The sequence below is a fragment of the Gorilla gorilla genome, chromosome 10 (genome assembly GCF_029281585.2).
Source record: "Gorilla gorilla gorilla isolate KB3781 chromosome 10, NHGRI_mGorGor1-v2.1_pri, whole genome shotgun sequence".
In the NCBI taxonomy this organism is placed as follows: domain Eukaryota; kingdom Metazoa; phylum Chordata; class Mammalia; order Primates; family Hominidae; genus Gorilla; species Gorilla gorilla.
Window position 1 is genome coordinate 136,064,908 of NC_073234.2, and position 27,672 is coordinate 136,092,579.

At 52.1% G+C, this 27,672-nt stretch overlaps 1 protein-coding gene across 4 annotated transcripts; it reads left to right on the plus strand.

Annotated features, from left to right (window-relative positions):
- Window positions 1–474: 474 nt before the first annotated feature.
- Window positions 475–27,191, plus strand: CABP1 (calcium binding protein 1). Of its 4 annotated transcripts, none has more exons than XM_055358171.2 (7): window positions 475–1,225; window positions 15,926–16,105; window positions 19,712–19,742; window positions 20,030–20,173; window positions 20,566–20,675; window positions 20,906–21,053; window positions 26,742–27,191. In XM_055358171.2, the coding sequence occupies exons 1-7, from the start codon at window positions 572–574 to the stop codon at window positions 26,765–26,767; spliced, it is 1,293 nt and encodes a 430-aa protein (XP_055214146.1). In that variant the 5' UTR covers window positions 475–571; the 3' UTR covers window positions 26,768–27,191. The 4 variants fall into 4 exon arrangements, with proteins under 4 accessions (XP_055214146.1, XP_055214147.1, XP_004054064.1 ...); XM_004054016.5 differs by lacking the exon at window positions 475–1,225 and adding an exon at window positions 7,684–10,576; XM_055358172.2 differs by lacking the exon at window positions 15,926–16,105.
- Window positions 27,192–27,672: the final 481 nt, after the last annotated feature.

Genomic DNA, 27,672 nt, shown 5'->3' on the forward strand with positions numbered 1-27,672 from the left:
TTACCAGGGTCGTCCTAGTCCCCCGCACTGTATTGGGAGTGGAGGCAGCCCCACACGGAGGCGCTGGGAGCCTTTCCTCCCAGCAGTCTCCTGTCACTGCATTCCGGCCCCTGCGTTTGTAGGCAGTGGTGTCACAGAGTGCCTTCATGCTCCTCGGGTCTCCGGTTCTCCCCGGACCTCTGTAGTCCTCATTGCCAAAGTTGTACCCCCTGGGGAGTGCACCCTGCCTGCATTTCTGGAGGTTCGGGCGGTTCCGGGGCTCTGCAGGAGCCTCCAGGCGTGATAAAGAGCGCTGCCGGCACTCCCGGGGTCTCGGCTTCTTTGGGGCCCATTGCCAAGCCCCTTCCCTCCTCGTGCTCCCGCTCCGCGTTGCAGCGTCCCCTTCGCCGCCAGGGGCCGCCCGGAAGCGGGGCTCCCCCAGGGCGGGGCGGGGCAAGGGGCGGGGCGCGGCGGTACCTGGGCCGCCAGGGAGCCGGGGGTGGGCTCTCCGGGGACAGCCGGCAGCGCCCCCAGATCTGCACCGCCAGCCGCCGGGAGCTCCGGGCTCCGGGCGTAGAGGCTGCGCTGTCACATGGGCGGCGGCGACGGGGCCGCATTTAAGCGGCCGGGGGACGGCGCCCGCCTCCAGCGCGTCCTCGGGCTTGGCTCCCGCCGGGAGCCCCGTTCTCTGCCCGCCGGGGGCCCCGCGCCGCGCCGCACCGCGCCGCCCCCGCCGGGCCATGCGAGCGCGGGCCCCGCCGCGATGAGCTCGCACATCGCCAAAAGCGAGTCCAAGACGTCGCTGCTGAAGGCGGCGGCGGCGGCGGCGAGCGGGGGCAGCCGGGCTCCCCGCCACGGCCCTGCCCGGGACCCGGGGCTGCCTAGCCGCCGGCTACCCGGCTCCTGCCCGGCGACACCGCAGTCGTCCGGGGACCCCAGTTCGCGGAGGCCCCTGTGCCGGCCGGCGCCGCGAGAGGAGGGCGCGCGGGGGAGCCAGCGTGGGCTCCCCCAGGCGCACTGCAGGCCCCGGGAGGCGCTGCTGGCCGCGGCGTCCCGACCTTCGCCGTCGTCGCCGCTGCCGCCGGCCCGCAGGCGGGATGGGGAGGAACGGGGACTGTCCCCGGCGCTCGGCCTCCGGGGCTCTCTGCGAGCCCCGGGCCGCGGGGACTCCGTTCCAGCCGCCGCGTCCGAGGCGGACCCGTTCCTCCACCGGCTGCGCCCCATGCTCAGCTCCGCCTTTGGCCAGGTAAGGGCCGCGCCTCCCGTCAGCGCTCCCGGGAAAGGCGCTCGGGACGCTGCCGGCCGCGGCTGCGCGTCCACAGCCTCCTCCCGCGGCCCGTGGTCCCCCACGGGTCACGCCTCGGCTCACCTCGTCCTCCCCGGGCCGGCGCCCTTGCCGGCACTCCTCCTCCCCGTGCCTGATTCAGCACCCCGTGCGCTGTCCACGCTCCGGGCCTCTTGGGGCAAGGCCCTCCCCGCTAGCCTCCCTCACACCCGCCGGAACCTGCCAGTCCTGGAAGAGAGCGACCTCTACGACCGTCCTGGAGATTTGCGGGGGTCAAGGAGGGGCGCTCCGAGCGGGTGGCGCCAAACCCACTCCTCTGGCCTCTGGCCAGTACCGCCAGGGAGCGACTCAGGAGAGCAAGCGGTTTGGAGTCTGGGGGTCAAGAGAGGTGACCTCAGAGAACACAGAATTACTTGAGGGCGAGGGACACTGGCCACTGCCTATCATGTCCCTGAAGGCCTGAGAAAAGTTAGGAGATCCAAAAATATGAGGAAAGAGAAGAGGTGTCTGAGTAGGCATGGAGGGGCATGCAGAGCTGTGGCTCAAACTGGAACTTTGGGGTGGTTTAAGGAGGCTGTCACTCTAGGGATGCCATTGGAAGGGTGAGAAAGGCCACGAAGAGGTCATCAGTGGTTCCCTCAGGCCTTTCCCTCAAGAGTCCCAGGCACCTGGGAGCCTGCCCTTTAAAAGCAGCTCCGTAGTCACAATCCAGGTCTACAGTTTGAGGCTGTGCTGCTGGGGAAACAGGCTCAGTAGAAGGAAACCTCTGAACTCCTGAGCAAAAAAGCCAGGGTTTCCCCTAGTTCGGAGTCTGTAATCAAGTCAAACTCATTGGCACAGCTTTGAGACAGTTCTGTGGCAGCCTCCGAGAGGTGTCATGCAGAGGTCTGATTAGAGCGTTTGCGTGGTTTGTAGGGAAACAGGGAGGGTTGTGCCTTTCTGTGCTGAGATCTAGCATAAAGAAGCTGTTTCAAGCTCCTGGCTTGCCACGCCGGATCAGAATTCCAAGGAGGCCCTGTGTGTTTTGCTTCAGATCTGCACATTTCTTTTCAAAATACTACTCGGCAGTGGCTGATGCTGGTGGAGGTCTGACATGAAGGCAGCCGCACATGGATTTGGGTTGCGTGGGGCTGCTGTGGTGGGGCCATAGGGCAGTGGTGTGTGGCTTTGTTCCTGCAGGGAGCCCTCGTTAGCCGAGTTAGCTGGAAACAGTTCTCTGGAGTAGAGATGTGGATGCAGAGCCGTGAGAGTTAGTGAGGCGATGTGTCAGGGGAGTTCACTGCAGTGGTTTGTGTTAATGAGGAGGTGTAGGCTGCCAGGGCACGAGTGGTCTTTGGATTGGGGCTGGGTTGCAGCAGGAATGCTGGGTTGTTGAATGGGTGATACCAATTCATTCATTTATCAATTATTTCTTGAGCATTTATTAAGGAAACCTTCAGGGGTTTCCTTAGTTCCTGTGGTTTGTTTGTTCAGACATTTGCTAGACACCAGGAAGACAACAGTGAACCAGATAGCCAGGGCCCTGGCTGTACCTAGCAGTTTGGAAGGGTAGGTCATTGGCCTAGAATCATACACTTTCTGGTTACTCAGTTTGCAGCTGATCTGACTCAGCTCCTGAAAAAAAAAAAAAAAAAAGAGTCCTTTCTTTCCTGTCTTGCAGAATTTGCCTACATGAGCCCTTTCTGAGCTCCAAGCATTGTAGCGACGTGCTTTTGTTTCTCCTTCTAATTTCTCAGTCATTAAGTGAATTCTCCTGCCCAATGTTCTGAAATGTCACCAGGGTCACCTGAGTCAGGAGGAGCTGGAAGTTCCCATCAAATATTTACTACCTCCCTGTGGAAGCTCTTGCCTCTCAGAGCTGCGGGCTTTTACTTTAAAGCCCAGCACATTCAGTTTGGGCTTCCATCTGACACCTCCAAGTCATCTACGTGAGCAACAACAGCAAACCCAGGCTGGGACTTTCGTGTCAGAGCCTCCAGTCTCCTGTGACAGAGAGGAATTAATCTTTTCTTCCCTTTTCTCCGTATTGAGATTTCTGTCCTTAGAGGCAGGGTCAGAACCAAGAGAAGGCAGATGGGGTTCTGAATACAGAAACTTTTAGTTAAGATCTGCTTAGGGAAAAACACAGCCCTGGGGAAGTATATTTTTCATGTCTCCCCAGGTTTCATTTGTTTTTAACTTAAGTGAATTGCTTAACCTCATTAAGTCTATTTCTTTTTTAAAAAATATATTTTATAATAGAGACAGGGTCTCACTATGTTGCCCGGGCAGTCTGGAAATCCTGGGCTCAAGTGATCCACCTGTTTCAGCCTCCCAAAGTGCTGGGATGACAGGCATGAGCCACCGTGCTTGGCCAAGTCTATTTCTTTACCTGCAATGTAGGGATCATCAGGGTGCTTGGGAGATTAGATGAGATACGGAGAGATAGAGCTTGGCCCAGGCCTGGCACGGAGCCCTTGCTAACTCTATCAGTGTTAGTTATTCTTCTTCTTTGTTGTTATTGTTGATTAACTACCAAGGCCTTCTTCCTTTTCATTTGTAATAGTCTCAGAGAGCCAGTGTTCAGAATCACACTGAAGGCACAAAGATGAATTCCTACCTTAAAGGAAACAGGGATGAAAACTCTCCCAGTGACCTCATAGAGCATCCTTATTGCATATGCATGGAGACAGCATGGTTTTGAGGCTAAGGTGTGGAATGGTGGCTTGGGAGATAGCAGAGATGCAAGTTCTAATCCTGGCTCTGTCACTTTCAATCTCTGTGTCCTTGGGCATGTTATTTTCTCTCTCTGGTCTTGGTTTCTTCATCCAGGAATGAGATTGACAAAAACTGCTTTGCAGTTATTAGGAGGCTTACACAAGATTAAGGATATCAAATGCCTGGCTCATAGTGAGTGCTGGATAAAGGGCAGCCTTCATTAATGTTATTGCTATTATTAATAGGGTAATTGAATGAGGGCCTGGGTAAGGTACTTTGAAAGCTGATTCTGAGCCAGGTGAGGATGGCTATTAAGGGAAGGAGCTGAATGTCAAAGGATCTTCCGTACTCCCTCTTTGTGGCCAGCTAAGGACATGCCACCCAGCTGTCTAGAGAAGATGTGATGTCAGAAATTAACTCGGCAGAGGCATGATGACATGGGGCTTTAGGTCTTGGAAGACTATTTTAAGAAACAGGCTTTCTGCTCCTTACCCTGAGCTTGAGAAGAAACATGCCTTGTGGAGGAGGCAAATGTGGATAAAACCCACAGCTCTGTCCCATCCTTCCCATTTTTTCCAGCTGTAGAAACATGTCTCCTAATACAGATAGGCTATCCCTGTTCCCATACTGCTTTGCACATAGCAGGATCACAGTATTTAATGAATGAATGAATGAGTGAATGAATGGTATCACCAGCCTCCGGACTTCAGAGGCTTCCTTAGCTCCTGTGGTTTGTTTGTTTATTTTGAGACACAGTGTCACTCTGTCGCCCAGGCTAGAGTGCAGTGGTATGATCTTGGCTCACTGCAACCTCTGCCTCCAAGATTCAAGCCATTCACGTGCTTCAGCCTCTTGAATAGCTGGAATTACAGGTGCCTGCCACCGCACCTGGCTAATTTTTGTATTGTTAGTAGAGATGGGGTTTCACCACGTTGGCCAGGCTGGTCTCGAACTCCGGACCTCAAGTGATCCACCCGCCTCAACCTCCCAAAGTGCTGGGATTACAGGAGTGAGCTACCACGCCCGGCCAGTTCCTGTGCTTGAGATGGGGAGAGAGGCCATGGTGGTTTGGGTCATGGATTTAATTGCACTAAGCCTAGGTTCCTAAGATAGGGCTGTGTCTATTCCTCACTCCTACTCCAGTCATGTGTCTCCCTCCTTCTCTCTGAGAGGGCTTGGAGCCCCTATAGGCTTTCTCTGGGGCCTGGGGAGAGGGAAAGTGAGGGTCAGCTTGTGGTTAACATCAGCCACAGGTGATAGGAGTGGCTTGGAGTCAGTTCAGTGAGAGCCTCCAGGAGGTCAGCGTTTGCCTCCAGCTGTTTTTGAGAGGCAACAATAGCACTTGAGGCCTCAGTCTAGAGCCCACTGCACAGTGGACAAAGTGTCTTCTTATCTTCACAGCTACCTGTGAAGGTTAGCATCATCAACTCCCCCCAACCCCACCACAACAATTTTAGAAATGAGGAAGGCTTGGCCAGGCATGGTGGCTCACACATGTAATCCCAGCACTTTGGGAGGCCAAGGTGGGTGGATCACTTGAGGTCAGGAGTTTGAGACCAGCCAGGCCAACACAGTGAGACCCGTCTCTACTAAAAATACAAAAATTAGCTGGGTGTGGTGGTGGGCGCCTGTAACCCCAGCTACTCGGGAGGCTGAGGCATGAGAATTGCTTGAACCCAGGAGGTGGAGGTTGCAGTGAGCTGAGATTGTGCCTCTGCACTCCAGCCTGGGTGACGGAGGAAGACTCTGTCTGGAAAAAAAAAAAAAAAAGAAATGAGGAAGGCTCAAGAGAGAGGAAATGACTTGTCCAAAGGTCATATAGTAAGTACATGGCAGGGCCAGGTGTAGTGGTTCACATCTGTAATTGCAGCACTTTGGGAGGCCAAGTCAGGAGGATTGCTTGAGCCCAAGAGTTTGAGGCTGCAGTGAACTATGATTGCACCACTGTACTCTAGCCACAGTGACAGAGTGAGACCCTGTCTCTAAAAATAAGTAAATAAGTAGGTGGCAGGACTGTGCTGAGAATTGTGGTCTGCCTGTCTCCGAAAATACCTGCCTGTTCTGTATGTGCCATGCTGCTTTGGTGGGAGGTCACATAAGTGTGTTCCCTGTTCGTCAGAAGCATCTGCAAAGCACCTCTCACGTTACAGTCCAGCTTTCCCTGAGTGTCTTAGTACCGGGCTGTCATCCAAGTTCAAAGACTGGCGATAGTTCAAATGCTGGTGATAGAATTGACCAGCGCCAAAGGCCAGCCTCCCTTCTAATCAGGAATAATCAGCAATGAGTTTATCCTTCTCATCGCTCTGATCCTATCATTCCATTCCAGCACTCAAAGTAGGGCTTCCGGAGGCCCAAGGGCTGCTGCCACAGTGGATAGAGATGGGAGGTGAGGGCATACAACATGCTTCACTCCTTATAGGAAGCCCCCACCGTTCAGCCTTTTTTGTTTTTTGTTGTGTTTTGAAGAGACAAGGTCTTGCTCTGTCACCCAGGCTGGAGTGCAGGGTACAATCATAGCTCACTGCAGCCTCAAACTCCTGGGCTCAAGTGATCCTCCTGCCCTAGCCTCATGAGTATCTATGACCAGGGGCACAGCTGCCATGCCTAGCTAATTTTAAAATTTTTAATAGAGATGGGGTCTTGCTATGTTGCCCAGGCTGGTCTTGAACTCCTGGCCTCAACTGATCCTCCCACCTCAGCCTCTTGAAGTGCTGGGATTACAGGCATAAGCCGCCATACCCAGCTGTTCAGCCCTTTTAAAATTTCCTACTGAAGGCTGAACCATCTGTCCCTCCTGCCTACCTGCCCGGCTCAAGTTAGCTTAAGTAAGCTTTAAAGCACATCGAAATCCCTGGATCCCTTGCTATCCTCAAACCTCAAGGTAGTATCAGCTCCTGCACCTGCCCCCAAAGCAGGATGGGATTTCTTCAAAGTGTGTGATTTTTCCATAGGGACCTGGTTTTGCCGGCTCCTGTCTCCTGTTTCCAAGGACAGAGGCATATCCCAAGGTCGACAAGTGGGTGCTATGCCCGGACTGGCCTGCAGGGGGCAGGAACCACCAGATTTGACTGAGTTGATGCCCTGCTGAATAAATGGATGCCACGCTTGGCCCTTTAATACCAATGCTGGGCAGGGGAAGACGGCGCTTTCTAGATGCTTGGCACAGTGCCAAGCCCTTTTCATGTATTATCTCATTAGCTCCTCACAAGAGCCCTGTGGGAGGTGCTATTAGAATCCCTATTTTATAAATGAAGAAACTGAAGCCGAGAAAGATCAACATGTCCTCTAGGCCACATGGTTACTGAGCAGCAGACAAGATTTTTTTTTTTTTTAAATAGAGATGAGGTCTCACTATGTTGTCCAGGCTGGTCTCGAACTCCTGGGCTCAATGATCCTCCCGCCTTGGCCTCCAAGGATTACAGGTGTGAGCCACCATGCCCGGCCCAGGACATGATTTGAATCCAAGTCAGCGTGACTCCTCAGTCCAAGCCTTTTTTTTTTTTTTTTTTTTTTTTTTTTGAGACGAAGCCTCACTCTGTCGCTCAGGCTGGAGTGCAATGACGCGATCTCGACTCACTGCAATCTCCGCCTCCCGGGTTCAAGGGATTCTCTTGCCTCAGCCTCTCGAGTAGCAGAGACTGCAGGCACCTGCCACCACGCCCAGCTAACTTTTGTATTTTTTTTTTTTTTTTTTTTTAGTAGAGACAGGGTTTCACCATGTTGGCCAGGCTGGCCTCGAACTCCTGACCTCAGGTGATCCACCTGCCTATGCCTCCCAAAGTGCTGGGATTACAGGCGTGAGCCACCACGCCCCGCCCCAAGCTCTTAGCCTCTACATCAGTGCTTCCCAACACTGGCTGCAGGTTAGAATTACCTGGGAGTACTAAGCAACACCAATGCCCAGTGCCCATTGGAGACAGAATTAAGTTAGAATTTCTGGGGAAGCTCCCCAGTTATGCCAGTCTACAGCCAGCATTGAGAATCTCTGCTTTATGCTGTGCTGTTTTGGCCTTTACGTATATCCACCCATTCATACCTGGACTTTAACCTGAGCTTCCCTCTGGGGTCCCTAGTGAGCACTATTGTTTCAAAGGAACCTACATATGGTCTATTTTCTAGATTTTGCCTGCAAGTCTTTCCTGATCCCCTAGACTCAGACAGATTCCCCTCATTCACATTCCCAGAGTTTTTGTGTTTTCCCTTCATAGCATTTATCTGAAATGTGATCAGATAACTGTGTCCCAGCTCTAATATCTCCTGCCCACCTGCTAGAATGTAAGCGCCCTGAAATCAGGAACTGTGTTTCTCTTATCCCCCAACAACGTTCCCAGAGCCAAGCACGGTGCCTGACATTTCTCCACTGGACAAGTGATACTTCTTTCTTCCATTTAAATAATTACTGATCCAGTAGCTATTCGGTGTCTCACACTTTCTCATGTATGCTATATAAGCAAGCTAGGAAAAGCCCCATTTTCCAGTGGCGGAAACTGAAGTTCAGGAATGGGAGGCAGCCACCCAGTCAGAAGCTGGCAGCGCTGGGCATGGTGTCTCATGTCTGTAATCCCAGCCCTTCGGGAGGCCAAGGCAGGTGGATCACCTGAGGTCAGGAGTTCAAGAGTAGCCTGTTCAACGTGGTGAAACCCCATCTCTACTAAAAATACAAAAATTAGCCAGGCATGAAGGTGTGCGTCTGTAATCCCAGCTACTCGGGAGGCTGAGCCAGGAGAATCGCTTCAACCCAGGAGGCAGAGGTTGCAGTGAGCTGAGATTGCGGCACTGCACTCCAGCCTGGGCAACAGAGCAAGACACTGTCTAAAAAAAAAAAAAAAAGAAGCTGGAAGAGCTAGACTCAACCCCAGACCTCCCCGTCCTTCCCATTCACTGGAGTCCACTGACACCTGCCTGGGCCTGCTTCCTTCATGCTGTTTCCAGGAGATACGCATCATCACCCTCTTTTCTGTTCTTTAGTCATCAATACCCGCCCCCCAGGCTCCTCCTCCTCCATCTCCCCCTCCAGAGGTTTGGCCCAAACAAGGCTGCTGAGTAACTCCCCTGATTAAAGCATTGCGTGGTTGTCAGCAGCAGCACCGGGGAGGTCAAGGAGTTATCCAGGGACCTCCTTCCCAGCTCCCTAGGAGTGAGCACCCTCTGGGCAGCGCCCCCACCCATCTTCCTAACAGGAGTTCTGAGCAGCCACCCCACACGGGAGAAAAGTTCCTGGGAAAGGAGGCTCTCCGGGCTGAAAACTGAGCTAGCGTGCAAGAATCAGCTTCGGAGGAGTTCTGCTTCCAGTCTATCTCTGGTGCCCCCTGCTGGAAAAAGCTGGGTGCAGGAAACAGGGACACTTGCACGCGGGGAATCTGGCTGGGGCTGTAGGTCTCAAACCGGACATCTGAGGCGTGAGATGAATTCATATCAAAGCCGACCCTGGAGGGACGAGGAAGAGTCAGTCATCTACAAAGCTCCAGCTGTGGGACCTCGAAGAGCGCTTCGTAAAGGGCTTCTTCTCTGCCCGGCAACCCAAGGAAGCTGGGGAGAGGTCTTTGCTGTGGATGAGGCAGGGGGCGAGGAGGAGGAGGTTCAGAGACCTTTTGCTCATGCCCTCTCTGCCTGCGCTGCCTCCCTCATGCTCCCCTCGGGGCCATCTCCTGGTTTCCTTTGGATCAGAGAAATTGCACACAGAGCAGAAGGATCTGATCTGACTGTTGGCTCATCTGCACTGCCGGCCCCCGAGCCTCGTCCCATTTCAGTGACAAGGCAAGTGTGAAAAATGGAGCATGATGGAGGCGTCACCAGACCTCCCAGGCTCTCGACTGGAGCCGCAGCTCTCAACGCAGCTGGAATTGCCAGGGGCAGTGAGTGCTTGTCCAGCTCACTGCTCTTTGGAAGGGGCATTCATCTCCCTGAGCGCTTGTGTGTGCATGCATGTGTGTGTGTGTTTGTGCGCGTGTGTGTGCATGCACGTTTGTGTGTGTGTGTGTGCGCGCGCACACACACAAGGCTGGGAGCTGTGCGGCAGGCACCCTGGCTTCGGGAACCCAAACTAGCCAGCTTCCCTTTCTGGGCCTGCTGGCCTAATTCCCAGCCGCAGCTGCCATTCTGGGCCCCCCTCCCTGAGGCCATCTCCCTGCAGATTTGGCAGCGGGGAAAGGAGGGGCCGAGAGAAGGGGAGAGAACCAGAGACAGGACTGAGCGCTAATCTGATGTAGATGATCCGGCAGCCTTCTCCAGCTTGGTTCCCCTCTGCCATCAGCTCTCCAGGTGATTTTCCCTGTGCCCTGCACTCTCCCCTTCTGCTTTCATCTCCTTAAGAAAGTGCCCAGAAAGTTAAACCCACACACAAACACACACACAATCCACCCAAAAAAAAAAAAAAAAAATCGGAGAGCAGGAGCAGGCAGACGAGTAAGAGAGCACGCGCGCAAGAGAGGGCTCACATCCGTCCTGGAGGAAGAACGGCACAGACGGAGGGAGGCTGGGGTTGGCAGAGACTGGGACGGAAGTCCCTCAGTCCCCCAGGAGCCTCCTTCATGGACCCGGGGATCCCAAGAGGGGCTGCCTCAACTTAGGATGGGCAACTGTGTCAAGTCTCCACTGAGAAATCTCTCAAGGAAGGTATGTTTTTGGAGTTTCCAAGATCTGGGGCTGGGGATTGGGGGTATCTCACCATCTGTCTCAGAGGTTGGGCACAGAAAGGGTGGCTGGAGCTTGCTACCCTTCCCAGGGGTCCTGTCCAGGGCTGCCTCCCTGCTTCTACCCCAAACACCCTCCTATTGCCGTTTTCTGTGTCCCAGGCTTTGGGCATGGGGGTCGGGGTGAAACCGTGTTTGGGAATTTGCACAAGGCTTAGGAAAGAAACTGTGTTGCTTTGGGGTTTCTGGGATGTAAAATGAAAAGGGTGGATCCTTAAGATGTCAGTGAACTTGACTGGCACCTCAGTCATTCAAGGGACTGGCCAAGTCCCTTAAAACCGGCAGAATCTGAAGACCCTTCCCAGCAGCAAGGGCAGGGACTCGTTCATATCCTTTGAGGGTCTGTGAGCCTCTCTGATGGCCTCTAAGCCTTCAGAATTGTGGATTTTGAAGTAGATCCCATTGCTACTGAAAGGAACCAAACAATAATTCTTCCCCAATAATTCTTGAGTTAAGTCAGAGTATCTCAAATAGGACCCGAGTGGTTTTAGGGCCCAGGAGTTTTTCCATTAAGAAGTAGGCTGCCCGGGTGATGTGTTGAGCAGGGGTTGCATGTAAGTCACTTTCTGTGGTGGCTTTATCACCATACACTTGGATTTGTTTTTGTTTTTGCAAAAATTCCTTTTAGAAAGAAAATGATCATCTCTAAAGCATCTTTCATGCAAGGCTGGGTTTGCACCTATAGGGTTTTGGGTTAGGTGGGCTCTGCGTATTTTTCTAGCCCTCTGTTGCCAGGCCATAGAAGAGACTCAGATATTATTTAAAGGAAGAGGGAATGATGGGGTTGTTTTCCTCCAATTCTTCCATTTTCCAGACAAGGAACTTGATTGACATTCAGAGGGAGGGGTTAAGTGACTTACCTATGGCCTCGGGTGAGCTATTGGCATCTGTATCCCCAACCCCATCCTATCTTGGTCAGTTTAACAGCCTCTCAATTTAGGACACTTTGGGCTTTTCTGCCTGTCGTCTTCCTCATTTGGCTAAGCTGCTCACATCAAATTCCTTCTAATCTTCGCTGTTCCTTGGATCCTTCCAAGGGCTTGTTGTTTCTTCCATGCACGCCTCCCCCATAATCTGGTATCTTCTTAGGGGAGTCTTCTGCATCGGAAGTGCCCTCCGCGCTGTCCCAGAGAAGCAGAAAGTGATCTGAATTAGTCCTTGTAATAGGTTCCATCCAGAGCTTGAGGAAGTGAGCTTAAGAACAAGGATTATCCTTCTGTCCCACCCATCTTCCCTTACACAACAGCGTGCTTAAGAGTCAGATTACACAGGCCTCCTCTTTCTGGCCATGTGACCTTAGACAAATTACTTAACCTCTCTGTTCCTTGATTCCCTTGTTCATCCATCAATTGGGCATACTAATATCCACCTCTTAAGGTGATTCTGGGAATGAAATAAAGTGCTGTGCACAGTGCCTGGCCTATAGTAGTCAATAAATGTTAGTATTCTTGTCATCATAACCATAATTGTTCCACTCTGGGTTTTAGAGAAGCGGGATGGAGGAGAAACAGGAAATAGGAGAGATTTTCAGTCCACAGAGTAAAAGATAAAAAAAAACTTACTGCAGTCAATTTCATGTTTCTATCATAGTATTAATAATTGCTTTTTTTTTCTAAATATCTGCAACATACCTAATGTCTGTTATCTCATTTTCTCTTTTCCGCTACATAGTTCTTTTGGCTGTTTTATAGAGAAAGAAGCTGGACTCAGAGATAGAGCCTTCCTAAGGTTACACAGTCGATAGGAAGCAGAGCTGGGATTTAAACCCTGGTCTGTGTAAAATCAGAGCTGGCATTTTATTTTTATTTTTTCCTCTATGAGAGGCTGCCTCTCTCTTTCCCCTGCTGTCAGAAATGTTATTCATAGATTTCTGGATCTGACCTTAGAAGTCGTCTAGTCCAAATTCCCGCTCAGCGCATCAGTCCCCTCCCCGCTCACCAGGCACTCCCTCATTCGGCTTCTCCTTGAAGACATTCATTCGGCAAGAGGGAGCTTTGATGTGCATACTCTTGGCCAGCTTGTGTTATTAGAAAGCTGTTAGGTCATGAGGCACACTTGCCCCTCCTGTTGCCGTGCCACACTTAGGAGACGTCGCCTTGGTGCCAGGAGAAATTGTCAGTCCATGGGTTGCTGCCCACTTGGCTTCCTGAGCGGTATCTGGGGAACTGGAAATGGTGAGAGGCAGCCTGCACCAGGCTCAGAGCTGGGCAGGACCAGGCTGTCAGGTGCCATCATTGGCCAGAGAAGAATTGCAGCCTCTGGGTCAACTTGGTGCTAGGCAGTATTATGATCAAGAGATGCAGTGGAAATTCCCCAGCTACCACTCTCCATTCTTCATGGGAGCAAATTCCTCTCCATCCTTCTCATTTCTTTCCTGATTGGCAGATGCTCCCCCACTTCCTCTGCAGCCAGAAGTAAATGCCTTCTGGCACCCAGCATCTCTTAAATTACATCACTGCCACCACCATCATCATCGCCATCATTGCCATCACTATGGCAACTCTATTTATTCACCTCCTCTTGCCATGCCCTAGCCACCATGCAGAGCACTTTATGTGTATAACTCATTACTTGTCGCAGGAATCCTGTGACTAGTCATGATCATCTCCCACAGTATGGAGAAGGAAACTGGAGCACAGAGAGGTGAAATGACCTGCCCAAGGTCACACAGCAAGCAAGTGGCAGAGCCAGAATTTGTCCCTAAGACTGTTTGAGCCCAAAGCCAGCAGGCTAAACTGCCTTTTAAAGTTGTTTTTTTGTTTTGTTTTGTTTTTTGTTTTTTTGTGTTTTTGAGATGGAGCCTCGCTCTGTTACCCAAGCTGGAGTGCAGTGGCGCATCTCGGCTCACTGAAGCTTCTGTCTCCTGGGTTCAGTGATTTTCCTGCCTCAGCTTCCCAAGTAGCTGGGATTATGGGTGCCCGCCACCACACGCGGCTAATTTTTGTATTTTTAGTACAGACGGGGTTTTGCCATGTTGGCAGGCTGGTCTTGAACTCCCAACTTCAGGTCATCCACCCGCCTCGGCCTCCCAAAGTGCTGGGATGACAGGCTTGAGCCACCACGCCCGGCCCGTCTCTTGGAGTTCTGTGCCACCTGCTACCTCCCCGCCTTCCTGGGTTATGCTATCTCTGAGCCAAGTGCAGAAGATTCAGCCAGAAACAAAAACGCTGACTCTCTGCAGACATCTCCTGAGACTGGTTCCTGGGGTTCGGCCAGTCACTGTCATCTCAGGCATGCTTTGATCCACTCTCCCAGATGGGAAGGTCTCTCTTGTTCTGCCTCGCTCTAGTCTTGCCTCACTCTAGTCTAGGTCCCGGAAGTCTGAGTGAATGAAGCCGAGGCTCTGAATCACAACTCTTTGGGATATCAAACCAGGAGAGGCTCTTGGCCTGTCTGACATCCCTCAAGTTTTGGGATCACCTAAAACAGACATTTATTGCACTCATCGAACTTGACCCTGGGACTGAGTTCCTTCACCTCCAGCCTGAGTAGCTGCTTCCGCTTTGAGGAACCAGAATACTGCACCACCCTCTCTAGGCCTGGAAGGGGCTTAGGAAGTTGGAAGGGAGTCTCGGTCTGTAGCTCCACAGGGCTTTGGGGAGAGGAAGCAGGAGAGGACACGGTGGGCAGGGGGTTGTTCTGAGTCTCAACCTGGAAGGACAGGCTGCCCCTGGGTCTTGGGATGTTCTCCTAAGCAGGGCCTTCTTTGCCCTGGAGGAATCTGACTGCAAGTAGAATGCAGTAGGATGGAAGGATAGGGTGCGCAGACCTGCACTTCTCAGACGGAGAGCCCTCAGGGTTTCAGCTCCTGTCGCTCCTTGGGAAGGTCCTACTCTAGCTAAATCCCCCCACATTGAAGGAAGGTATGTAAGCTCCAGGCCGAAGGCAGAGTGCAGGACCTGGATTCTGTAGAGACACTGGGCATCCCGGGAGGCCGGGGAGAACTGAATGTTGTGTCTGGAGGCTGCTGTTGTCCTAAGGGGAAGGTCTGTGGGCAGTGCTGACTTTTTATAGCCGCATGGGAACCTTCAGGGCGGAGGATCGGCTGGTCAGGGCCTGGGAGCACAGCTATATTAGGTAAGCAGAGAAGGCCCCTGCCTTAGCCTCTAGAGGTCCGGCACTCTGGGCCAGGCAGGGAGCCAGGGAAGGCGGGAGGGAGGAAAAGGAGAACTGGTGGATGGCAGAGAGTGTCTAGTCTTGAAATCACAAACTGGGTGGAATCCTACCTACAGATGTGCCTTGTGTGGCCCACCCGGTGCTTTAAATCAGATCTGGTTACACTGGGCTGGAGTTAAGTAGTGCTACCTCTTCAGAGGGGGCACCATCTCAGGCTAGGTGCAGTGGCTCACGCCTGTAATCCCAGCACTTTGGGAGGCTGAGGCAGGAGGATCACCTGAGATCAGGAGTTCAAGACCAGCCTGGCCAACATGGTGAAACCCCATCTCTGCTGAAAATATGGAAAAAAAAATTAGCCGGTGTGGTGGTGGGTGCCTGTAAACCGAGCTACTCGGGAGGCTGAGGCAGGAGAATCACTTGAATCCGGGAGTCAGAGGTTGCAGTGAGCCGAGATCACGCCACTGCACTCCAGCCTGGGTGACAGAGTGCACTAGCCACACACAAAAAAGGAGGGGGCATGTTTCCACTTTGCCCCAGTCCCCACCTCTCACACCCTACCTGCTTCGTTTATGTCAGCAATGGCACCTGCATGTGCAACCTCTGGTCTGGCAGACCAGCCAAGCCTGGTCTCCATGCTGCCAGCTCCGATTGCCCTCACTGCCTTCCAGCGGGGATCTGGCTGGGGTAGGACAAGTCTGTTTGGGAGCTGGGAGGAATGACTTAGCCCTGGAGATTGACTGAACTGGGAGGTTGGGAGCATTTTGGGAAAGGATGTTGTTTCATTAGGCTCTAAGTGAACACTTCCCATTGGTGAGAATAGAAGCCCCCTGCTGCTCCTGTCTCTTCATGCACTTGGGTGTGTGATTCTGTGCATATGTATGTGCCAGTGCGTGTGTGTGTGTGTGTGTGTGTGTGTGCATGTGCCACACAGAGGGCATCACATTCAGCTCTCCCCGGAACCACCATTTCCGTCAAGGATTGGAGACTCTGTCTTTTGGACCGATTTGATGCCTGTGCACGCTCAGGGCTCTCTGAACCCCGCTCCTTGACTCTCAGGGTCCCCTCTTGCGGAAAGCCCCTCCCGGGACCAGGAGCCAGGCTGGGCAGGGAGGTGACACCCTGCCTCTCTTTTGCATTTGCTTGGTGCTGGCTGAAGATGTGCCAGGAGGAACAGACCAGCTACATGGTGGTGCAGACGAGCGAGGAGGGGCTGGCGGCGGATGCCGAGCTCCCGGGACCGCTCCTGATGCTGGCCCAGAACTGCGCAGTCATGCACAACCTGCTGGGCCCTGCCTGCATTTTCCTGCGCAAGGGCTTCGCTGAGAACAGGCAGCCTGTACGTAAGTTGGCCCAGTGGAGCCCGCTGAACTTGGCTTCACAGGGCGTGAGGAGGTGCTGGGATGAAGAAGGGGTCTATACAGAGCTCACACCCCCAACTTATGAATCTGATCCCCAAAGTTTTCCACTCATGGCTACAAAGTGCTGGTGAGTCCATATCCACCAGCAAAATAATGATGATGATGATAATAATAATAATATCAGATACATTGTTTTGAGCACTTACTAGGTGAGCACTGTGCCTAGTGTGTTGGCGGATTGCCTCATTTAAGCCTCAGAGCAGCTCTAAGAGGTAGGTGCTTTTATCATCCCCATTTTACAGATGAGAAAACTGACTTGGGCTGGGCGCAGTGGCTCACGCTTGTAATCCCAGCACTTTGGGAGGCCGAGGTGGGTGGATCACTTGAGGTCAGGAGTTTGAGACCAACCTGGCCAACATGGTGAAACCCCATCTCTACTAAAATACAAAAATTAGCTGGGCGTGGTGGCGGGTGCCTGTAATCCCAGCTACTCGAGAGGCTGAGGCAGGAGAATCGCTTGAACCCAGGAGGCAGCGGTTGCAGTGAGCCAAGGTCGCGCCATGGCACTCCAGCCTGGGTGACGGAGTAAGACTCCAACTCAAAAAAGAAAGAAAGGAAGAAAACTGGCGTGCAGAGGTCACATGCTCGAGGTAACAGCTTGGTGGTGGTAGAGGTAGGATTCACACTTGGATAGTCTGACTCAAGAGTCTCTTGTGCTCCTAATGACAACTCTGTATACGTGGCACTATCCGGTAGAACTTTCTACAATGATGGAAATATTCTAAATTCCGTGCTGTCCGATACAGTAGCCACTAGCCACATGTGGCTATTGACCACTTGAAATGTGGCTAGTGCAACTAAGGAACTGAATTATGGATTTTATGTTATTCTTACTCAAATTTACATAGCCACATGTGGCTAGCGGCTAGTGAATTGGCCAGCTTTCTACAAGTAGCTAAATAGTTCAAAGAGAGGAGAGGACTAATGAGGATGTTATAGAGGTAAACATTTGTAGGTTGCATTTATTGAATGCCACATGCTAAACACTTTAATATCTTGTCTCAGTGAATGCACACTAAGGCCCTGTGAGGTGGGTACTGGTATTAACCCATTTTACAGATGAGGAGACTGTGGCTCAAACAGCAGAGTGACCTGCCTGAGGAAGTAGATCTGAGCTTCATACTCAGGTCTGTCTGCCTCTAGAGCCCAAGTGCGTCTCCCCAGCCACATGTATTGGGGAGAAAGGCGTGTTTCTGCACCCCATTCCACCTGACCCTGAGTTGCTGCACGTGATCTTCCTGGCACATTAGTGGGCATCCCTGGCTCTACTCCAGGGCAGAGAACACACATAGCTACTGCTGTGCACGGGGAGTGTGATCCAAGGACCAGCCATCAGTGCTCAGCAGACCAGCTCTGGTGGTGGGCACACTCCGTGAAGGGGCACCTGGCTTTGCTGCCTCCGGGGCTTTGGGCGTACAGGAGGAACGGAAGGGGCTGCCATGGGGTCAGCAATGCCTGTTCCTCCCGAGTCCTGCAGAACTGGGCCTTGGAGAAGTGGGAGGCTGCTTAAGGCCTGATGCGTGGGAAAGGATTTATTGGGTCTCAGTAGCTGGTCCTAGGGCGTGTGCTCTGCATGTTTGTGTACACACGTGTGCTTACTCACTCGCTTTCACAGACTGCTGGTATGACCCATTGCACAAAACATCCTTTTTGGTCACCCAGAAACATCTACGAACATATGGGTTTGTGTTGGAATGGCTGTGACCTACCCTTGAGCCAGGCACCATCACCAGCTTTTTTTTTTTTTTTTTTTTTTGAGACAGAGTCTCACTCTCTTGTCCAGGTGGAAGTGCAGTGGTGCAATCTTGGCTCACTGCAATCTCTGCCTCCCAGGCTCAAGTGATTCTCCTGCCTCAGCCTCCCGAGTAGCTGGGACTACAGGCGTGCACCACCATGCTTGGCTAACCAAAACAAGGTTTTTTTTTTTTGTAGAGACGAGGTCTCACTGTATCGCCCAGGCTGGTCTCGAACTCCTGGCTTCAAGTGATCCCCTCGCCTTGGCCTCGTAAAGTGCTAGGATTACAGGCGTAGACCACCGTGCCTGGCCCATGGCGAGCTTTTTAGGTGAACGTCCATGCAGTCATCTCAGAGACACGCCTCCCTTCGGGTGACTCCTACCCCCAGCCTGGTGGAGCTGGGAGCTTGCAGCCTGCTCCCTCCAAGCTCACACACACTCTCAACGCTGTCCTGCCACACAGAGCCACCTCTGAGCTCTTGGTCCCATGCACCTGGTTGTCCCATGAGATGTGACTCAGCAGCCCTTCCCTTTCTAGATGATCTGCAGATTTTCTGGTGTTGTCTTTTGTCCTGGGGCCAGTTTGGAGTGGCTGTCTCTACTCATCCTGGCCCCGTTGGCTGGAACGGCCTGCATGCACAGTGGAGGTGCCACACGCTCACTGTGGCATGCCTGCGTGTCTGTGTTCATGGGAGGTATGGCCATACCTGTGTGAGCCTCTTCAGGACGGGCACACCTGCCTGGTGTCCTCCCTGCCCAAAGGCAAAGAGCTGCAACATGCGGGAGGCTGGACGCTGAAGGCCACTTTTGGAGTCTACTAACCAGGTCCAGCTGGGCACCTGTATCCATTTCATGCTAGTCTGTCTCCCTCCTGGGCAGGCCCAGGGCAACTGGCAGCTCACCAACCTGAACTTCCTCCAGGTCTGCTCCTTGGAGATGTCTCTGCCATCTGTTCTGACGCCTAGATTCAGGGTTGCCTTGATTGCCCGGGAGACCTGGGCACTGCTTGAGGCTGGAAACACGTGCTTTTTGGACCCTGGCTGCAGCCAGAAGCACTGGTGGCCCCCGGGGTCCTATGTGGTGTCCTGTGATCCTGTGACAGGGGAACGTACAGGGATGGGGGTCAAATTGGAGAAGGTGGGGCAGTGCCTGCGAAGCAGTCACAGCCCCATTCTGTTGCCACGTCTCCTCCTGACTCCTCCCTGTCCTCCTACCCCCGCTTCAGGATGGCCCTGCCTTCCCTCCCCTCCTGCGCCTCTTCTGTTGTCTTGCAGCCTCTGTCGCCCTGCTCTTCCTGTTTCATTGGGTGGTGCTCTCTTCTCCCTGTTGTGACCTCCCTGGACTCTGTTTTATTTGCAGGTTTTTGCCACCAGGCAAGCTCTGTTCCCTGACTCATTCTTTTTTTGTTTTTTTTTTTTGAGACAGGGTCTCACTCTGTTGCCCAGGGTGACAGAGTGCAATGGCACCATCATAGCTCACTACAGCCTCAAACTCCTGCTGACCCATTCTTGTATCTGGAACAAGGGGCTGGAGGCGCAGAAGTTCTGTGCCCAGGCTGGTGGGGCTGGTGGCTTCTTGGGCATCTCCTGTTAGGGGCCCAGGAGCTTCTATGTCTAAGGGAGATGTGGGGCTTTCTTCTCCCCTCAAGGACCTGATCCAGGCACACCTGTGCTGCATCCTCGTCACCTCCTACCCAGTGCCTGCTGCCACGTGGATGGCCCCCAGGTTAGATATTTTGTGACTTCCAGGTCCCTTGTCGCGGCTAATAGGACATGTTCTTTTGTTTCAGGATAGATCACTGCGACCAGAGGAAATTGAAGGTAAAACTTGGCCCCTTGGGGGAAAGGACTGCCTAGCCCTCTAGGAAGGTGTGGGAAGGGAGGTTGATGGGAAGAGAGGCCCCTGGGAATGGGGCCTGGTGCAACGCGGGGTATCTTCTGTGAAACCAGCTGCTGAAGGTGTGCACAGGAGGCAAGAGAAATGCCCCAGCATCCTGGGAAGCTCCTGGGCCTCTCTTTCTGTGCCAGTGGGCCTTTGGGCTGCCTTTGCCCACAGAGGCTCTGCGGGTCCTACCTCTGACCACATCCACCTTTGCTCACTTCCCCAGAGCTTCGAGAGGCCTTCAGAGAATTCGACAAGGACAAGGATGGCTACATCAACTGCCGGGACCTGGGCAACTGCATGCGCACCATGGGCTACATGCCCACCGAGATGGAGCTCATCGAACTGTCCCAGCAGATCAACATGAACCGTGAGTCCCTCTACCAGGCATCTGCGTCCCTTCCGGTCCTCACCCTTGCCATCCTCTGCAGTCAGACAGGACTGGCTTCAAATTCCGCATCCACCTCTTTCCAGCTCTGTGATCTGGGGCCAACCACTTACCGTCTCTGAGCCTCAGTTTCCTCACCTGTAAAATGAGGGCCGAATTGGAGGAGTGGAGCCCAGAAAGTAGATTAGGGAATATCTGTAAAACAGCCCAATAGCTGGCTCACAGGAAGAACTGAACAGAGGGCTCTTGTTATTATTAAGTTTGTCTCTATCTGATGAGCAGGTCAAGGAGGGGTTGTCCATTCTGTCAGTTGTCTAGTTGGAGACAGGGAATGGGTATATCGGGGATGACCTAGCCCTTTCCTCTTTTTCCAGTGGGTGGCCATGTAGATTTTGATGACTTCGTGGAGCTAATGGGGCCTAAACTCCTGGCAGAGACAGCAGATATGATTGGTGTAAAGGAACTGCGAGATGCTTTCCGAGAGGTAACGGACAGAGGCAGGCAGGCATGGGGCGGCTATTGGAATCCTATCTGCAGTATAAATACTTCAAAAGAAGCCTGAGCCTCAAGTCCCAGATCAGGGGAGGGAGCTTGGACAGAGAAAGGTCTCTGGTAAAGGGGGGCAATGACACTGGAGAAGGAGCTCAACTTTGGGATCTGCTGCTGCCAATCGCCATGCTGGGGCGACCTCTCCTTCCTTCCTGCCTTCTCTAGTTTGACACCAATGGTGATGGGGAAATAAGCACCAGTGAGCTGCGAGAGGCTATGAGGAAGCTCCTGGGTCATCAGGTGGGACACCGAGACATAGAGGAAATTATCCGAGATGTGGACCTCAATGGGGATGGACGAGTGGACTTTGAAGGTAGGTGGGGCTTGAAAGTGGGAGAGAAGCAGCCAGCAGTGGCCATCCATGGAGCCCTCCAATTGCGTATCCATCATGCAACCATCAATCCGCCCTAATTTTCCAACCCCCAGCCCTTTCATCCTCCTATCCCTCCGTCCATGCCCCCATCTAATCCATCTCCCATCCCTTCCCCATGCATCTATTCATGCATCTGTCCATCCATCTATCCATCCTCTACCTTTCCATTCATCTGTCCATTTATCCATCCATTCATCTACCTATCTATCCATCTGTCCATCATCCATCCATCCATTTATCTACCCATCTATCCATCCATCCATCCTCTACCTATCCATCCATCTGTCCATTTATCCATTCATCCATTCATCTACCTATCTATCTATCTGTCCATCATCCATCCATCCATTTATCCATTCATCCATCCATCCATCCATTCGTCTACATATCTATCCATCCATCCATCCATCCATCCACCTATCCATCCATCTGTCCATCCGTTCATCTACCTATTCATCTATCTGTCCATCTTTCCATATCTATCTCTCCATTTTTTCATCTGTTTATCTCCTTATCTGTCCAGATGCCTATTTATCCATTCCTCCATCTCTAAGCAATCATTCCTATAGCAATTTATCCATGCATTTATCTGTCCATTAGTGCATCTATTCATTCTTCTCTACATTCACCCATGAATCTATCTATGTATTCATCTACTCATATAGATCTCTCTATGTGTTCACACTTCTATACTTCCATTCACACATTCATGTCTCTTTGTCTGCATATACTTCTACCCATACTTGCATTGACCTATCCATCTATCTGTTCAGTCATTTCCCCATCTATATCCATCTACTCATCCATTCACCCATCCCCGTGTCCATCTGCACCCATCCTTCTCTATCCATTTATCTGTCTACCCACGCATGCATCCATCCACAGTAGGTGCTTTCTGAACGTTACGTTCGTCAACTTGACACTCAGGCTCCCTAAGATCTGACCACAGCTCACCTCCTCAGCCACAACTCACAGTCCTTCATTCACACTCCACCAAAATACTTGTGATCAGTGAAGCTGCTAGGGTCCCTCTTGAATACACTGATCTTTTTGCCAGGAGGGCTTTTTTGTTGTTGTTTGTTTGTTTGTTTGTTTGTTTGAGACAAAGTCTCACTCTGTTGCCCAGGCTGGAGTGTGGTGGCAGGATCTTGGCTCACTGCAAACTGCGCCTCCCAGATTCAAGCGATTCTCCTGCCTCAGCTTCCCAAGTAGCTGGGATTACAGGCACCCACCACCATGCCCGGCTAATTTTTGTATTTTCAGTTGAGACAGGGTTTCACCATGTTGACCAGGCTAGTCTTGAACTCCTGACCTCAAGTGATCCACCCGCCTCGGCCTCCCAAAGTGCTGGGATTACAGGCGTGAGCCACTGCGCCTGGTCACCAGGAGGGCTTTTATCCTGTTCTTTTTTTTTTTTTTTTTTTTTTTTTTGAGACAAAGTCTCGCTCTTGTACCCCAGGCTGGAGTGCAATGGCACCATCTCAGCTCACTGCAACCTCTGCCTCCTGGATTCAAGCGATTCTCCTGCCTCAGCCTCCCGAATAGCTGGGATTACAGGCGCCTACCACCACGTCCAGCTAATTTTTGTATTTTCAGTAGAGATGGGATTTCACTATGTTGGCCAGGCTGGTCTGGAACTCCTGAACTCAGGTGATCCGCCCGCCTTGGCCTCCCAAAGTGCTGGGATTATAGGTGTGAGCCACTGCACCTGGCCTATCCTGTTTTTTACTTGGGCTAAGTTCTGTTAGCCCAAGGGACATTCTTCATGACTCGACAGTGGGACTCCTTCTTCTAGCACCCTTCCCTGGTTCCTCAAACTGAACTTCCTCTTTTCTGGGTTTTCACAGCACATCAGGCTCACCTGTTCTTCACACTGTCCCCTAACTGCTGGTTAGAGTTGTCTTCCCAGTTGACTCTGAACTTTGAAAGAAGAACTCTATTTTCTTAATCTCTGCATTTCTTGCATAACACAGCTAGTGCTCAGTGAAAGGTTATTTATTTATTTATTTATTTTAAGACAGGGTCTTGCTCTGTCGCCCAGGCTGGAGTGCAGTGGCGTAATCTCGGCTCGCTGCAACCTCCACCTCCCGGGTTCAAGTGATTCTTGTGGCTCAGCCTCCCGAGTAGCTGGGACTATAGGAGTGCGCCACCATGCCTGGCTAATTTTTTGTATTTTTAGTAGAGACAGGGTTTCACCATGTTGGCCAGGCTGATCTCGAACTCCTGGCCTCAAGTGATCCACCCGCCTTTGGCCTCCCAAAGTGCTGGGATTACAGTCGTGAGCCACCGCGCCCAGCCTCAAAGACTTTCTTTTTAAAGAATCAATAGTAATCATAATAGTTATAATTTACTGTACACTTATGTGCAGTCATTGTACTAAGTAGCTTTACACATATTCTTACATTTAATTCTCAGAATGACTCTACGGATTGCATTATTATAACCTCATGTTACAGATGAGGAAACTGAGGCTCAGAGAAGTAATATAACTAGCTCAAGATTGCCTGCCTACTAAGAGGCAGAGCTGGGGCACAGCCCCAGGCCTGAAATCACAGCAGAATGCAGTCTTGTGCATGACGCCATGTGAGGCACTACGGGATACAGGGAAAGGGTAAAATGTTGACTCTGCGCACCAGGAACTTGCATTCTGAGCAGAAAGACAAGATAAGCATGTGCCAGAGACCGTGAGTGTCCAGAACACAAAGGCTGGGAGGTTTTCTCTCAGGAGCAGTCGGCCTTCAAGGCCAGGGAGCGTGGATAGTTGGAGAGAAGGCTTTGTTATCACCAGATCTGGAAATCTCAGGTCTCCCTGTATCCAGGTAGCGCCCACCACAGATGACAGCCTTGCTCTTAAAAGCCTGGCATCCCCCATTCATCCTACGAGGATGCATTGCACATCTGCTGTGTGCTAAGATCTGGTCTCTGTCTCGAAGAGCTCAAGACCAGCAAGAAAACCAGAGAAAACGATAGCATAATCCATGTGTGCTGGGGGAAGCACAGGGGGCTGCTATAGAGGGGGCGCCTGTGCCAAGTTTCAGGGAGGGATTAGGGAAGACTTCCTGGAGGAGGTTATAAATAATTAGAGCCCCCCCAAAATGGGAAGAGCCACCAGGTGAGAGGGAAGGGCAGGTATTTACCCAAATGAGTTGAAAACCTATGTCCACACAAATCTGTACATAGATGCTTATAGCAGCTTTATTCATAATTGTCCAAACTTGAAAACAACCAAGGTGTCCTTTCAGTAAGTGATGGATAAATAAACGGTGGCACATCCAGACAATGGGATATTGCTCAGTGCTAAAAAGAGATGAGCTAGGCCGGGCGCTGTGGCTCATGCCTGTAATCCCAGCACTATGGGAGGCCGAGGTGGGCAGATCACTTGATGCCAGGAGTTTGAGACCAGCCTGATCAACATGGTGAAACCCTGTCTCTATTAAAAATACAAAAAAAATTAGCTGGGTGTGGTGGCGTGCACCTGTAATCCCAGCTACTTGGGAGGCCTGAGACACAGAATCACTTGAACCCGGGAGGCGGAGGTTGTAGTGAGCTGAGATGGTACTGCTGCACTCCAGCCTGGGCAACAGAGCAAGACTCTGCCTCAAAAAGAAAAAAAAAAAAAAAAGAGAGAGAGAGAGATGAGCTATCTAGTCATGAAAAGACATGGTGAAGAGGGGACACAAATGCATATTACTAAGTGAAAAGCCAATCTGAAAACACTGCATACCATATGATTTCATCTATATGACATTCTGGAAAAGGCAAAACTATGGAGACAGTAAAAAGATCAGTGGGTGCAAGGGGTTGGGGGGAGGGAGGGATGAATAGGCAGAGAAGAGAAGATTTTTAGGGCAGTGAAACTATTCTGTATGAGGCCAGGTACAGTGGCTCATGCCTGTAATCCTAGTATTTTGGGAGGCTGAGGCAGGAGGATCACTTGAGGTCAGGAGTTCGAGACCAGCCTGGGCAACATGGCGAAACCCCGTCTCTACTAAAAATACAAAAAAAATTAGCCAGGCTTGGTGGCGCATGCCTGTAGTCCCAGCTACCTGGAGAGCTGAGGTGGGAGGATCGCTTGAGCTCGGGAGGTCAAGGCTGCAGTGAGCCGAGATTGTGCCACTGTACTCCAGCCTGGGTGACAAAGTGAGACCTGTCTCAAAAATAAATAAGTAAAAATAAAAATAAAAATAAACGATTCTGTATGATACAACAGCAGAGGATGCATGTCATTATACATTTGTCCGAACCCATAGAATGTACATCGCCAAGGATGAACCCTGATGTAAACTGTGGTCTCCAGGTGATAACAGTGTGTCGGTGTAGGTTTCTCAGTTACAACAAATGCACCACTCTGTGTGGAATGTGGTTGGTGTGGGAGGCTATGCATATGCGGGGACAGGGGTTGCAGAAAAAAATCTCCATACTTTCTAATCCGTTTTGCCATAAACCTAAAATTGCCGTTAAAAAAAAAGAGAGAGAGGCCCGGCGCGGTGGCTCACGCCTGTAATCCCGGCACTTTGGGAAGCCGAGGTGGGCGGATCACAAGGTCAGGAGATCGAGACCATCCTGGCTAACACGGTGAAACCCCATCTCTATAAAAATATGAAAAATTAGTTGGACGTGGTGGCAGGCTCCTGGTCCCAGCTACTCGGGAGGCTGAGGCAGGAGAATGGCGTGAACCCGGGAGGCAGAGCTTGCAGTGAGCCAAGATCACGCCACTGCACTCCAGCCTAGGCGACAGAGCGAGACTCCGTCTCAAAAAAAAAAAGAAAAAAGAGAGAGAGAGAAGGGGCTGGGCACGGTGGCCACACCTGTAATCCCAGCACTTTGGGAGGCCAAGGCAGGAGGATTGCTAGAGCCCAGGAGTTTGACCTTACAGTGAGCTATAATCATGCCACTGCACTTCAGCCTGGGCAACAGAGGGAGACTCTGTCTCTACATTAAAAAAAAAAAAAAAAAAAAAAAAAAAAAAAAAGGAAGAAGAAGAAGGGAGGGGGGATACAGGTTGCTTTCAGAAAAGCTGAGAGGAGACCAGCCTGGCCAACATGGTGAAACCCCGTCTCTACTAAAAGTACAAAAATTAGCCAAGCGTGGTAGTGCACACCTGTAATCCCAGCTACTAGGGAGGCTGAGGCAGGAGAATCGCTTGAACCCAGGAGGTGGAGGCTTCAGTGAGCTGAGATCGCATCACCGCACTCCAGCCTGGGTGACAGAGCAAGACTCCATCTCAAAAAAAAAAAAAAAAAAAAAAAATGCTGAGAGGTGAGAGAGGGAGTGCGCCAGCTGCACTTGAGGGGCTGAAAAGATCTGTGTAGTTGGAGCACAGAGGTTGGGAGTTAGCCCGAGAGATATGGCTGGAGATGTCAGCTGGGGCCAGATCAGGGAGGGCCATGAGGCTGTGTCAGGATATTGGAGATTCTCCAGTGGAGAGCTGTGGGAGGTTTACGCAGCGGTCAGATCCGCAGATTAGAACACTCTCGCTGGCTGCTGTGTCCATGGATTGGAGAGGGCGGAATGGATGGGGGACCAGCACAGAGTTGGGGCAGTGGCAACGGGGTGGGGTCTGAAGGCAGCAACCTGGGGAGGCCTCTGGCTGCTGCTTGCTCCCCAGCTGCTCCTCTACCCTTCTAGAATTTGTCCGGATGATGTCCCGCTGAGGCCGCGAGGGCCCCTCCAGGACTGCCAAGCTCCCAAAGGCGGGGCTAAGAGGAGCTAGAGCTTGCCTCACCCGCTGTAGCCGCCGAGAGCCCAGGATGTACTGGCGGATGGGGCCTGCCTGCACCCCGGGGAGGCGCCCACCCCGGACCCCCACCCCTCCGCACTGTGAAAGACTAACTCCTGCAACTGGAAAGCGGGGGCGCCCGCCGACGAGGAGGCCACCGTGCCAAGCCGGCAGAGGTCATGCCAGGCGCCAAGGGCCATGTGCCCAGCTGCTGCTGGCTGGGTGGGCCAGGGAGCCCGCCAGCAGACCCCACACAGCATGTCCGCCCCAGGGCAAAGCCTCCCACCTTCACTCTGCGCCCGTCCCAGCTCGCCTCAGCCCTGTTATCTCAGAACCAATAAAAATATTTCCAAGAGCAACACAGCCGTGATGGTCTTTCCTCCTTGGGCCTGGTTAGATGACCCTCACGTTTCCTGAGTACCAACTGCATGCCCAGAACCTGCTGATCATTTTTGCATTCAGCATTTTTTATTTGTTTATTTATTTCGAGACGAAGTCAAATGAGGGTTCTTTTGACCTTCCTATGTTTTCTGTTTTGAGACAGGGTCTAGCTCCATCACCCAGGCTGGAGTGCAGTGGCATGATCTCAGCTCACTGTAACCTCTGCTTCCCAGGTTCAAGCGATTCTCCTGCCTCAGCCTCCCGAGTAGCTGGGATTACAGGCACCCGCCACCACGCCTGGCTAATTTTTGTATTTTTAGTAGAGATGGGGTTTCACCATGTTGGGCAGGCTGGTCTCAAACTCCTGACCTCAAGTGATCTGCCTGCCTTGGCCTCCCAAAGTGCTGGGATTCCAGGCATGAGTCTCCATGCCTGGCCAACATGCATTTATTGAGTACC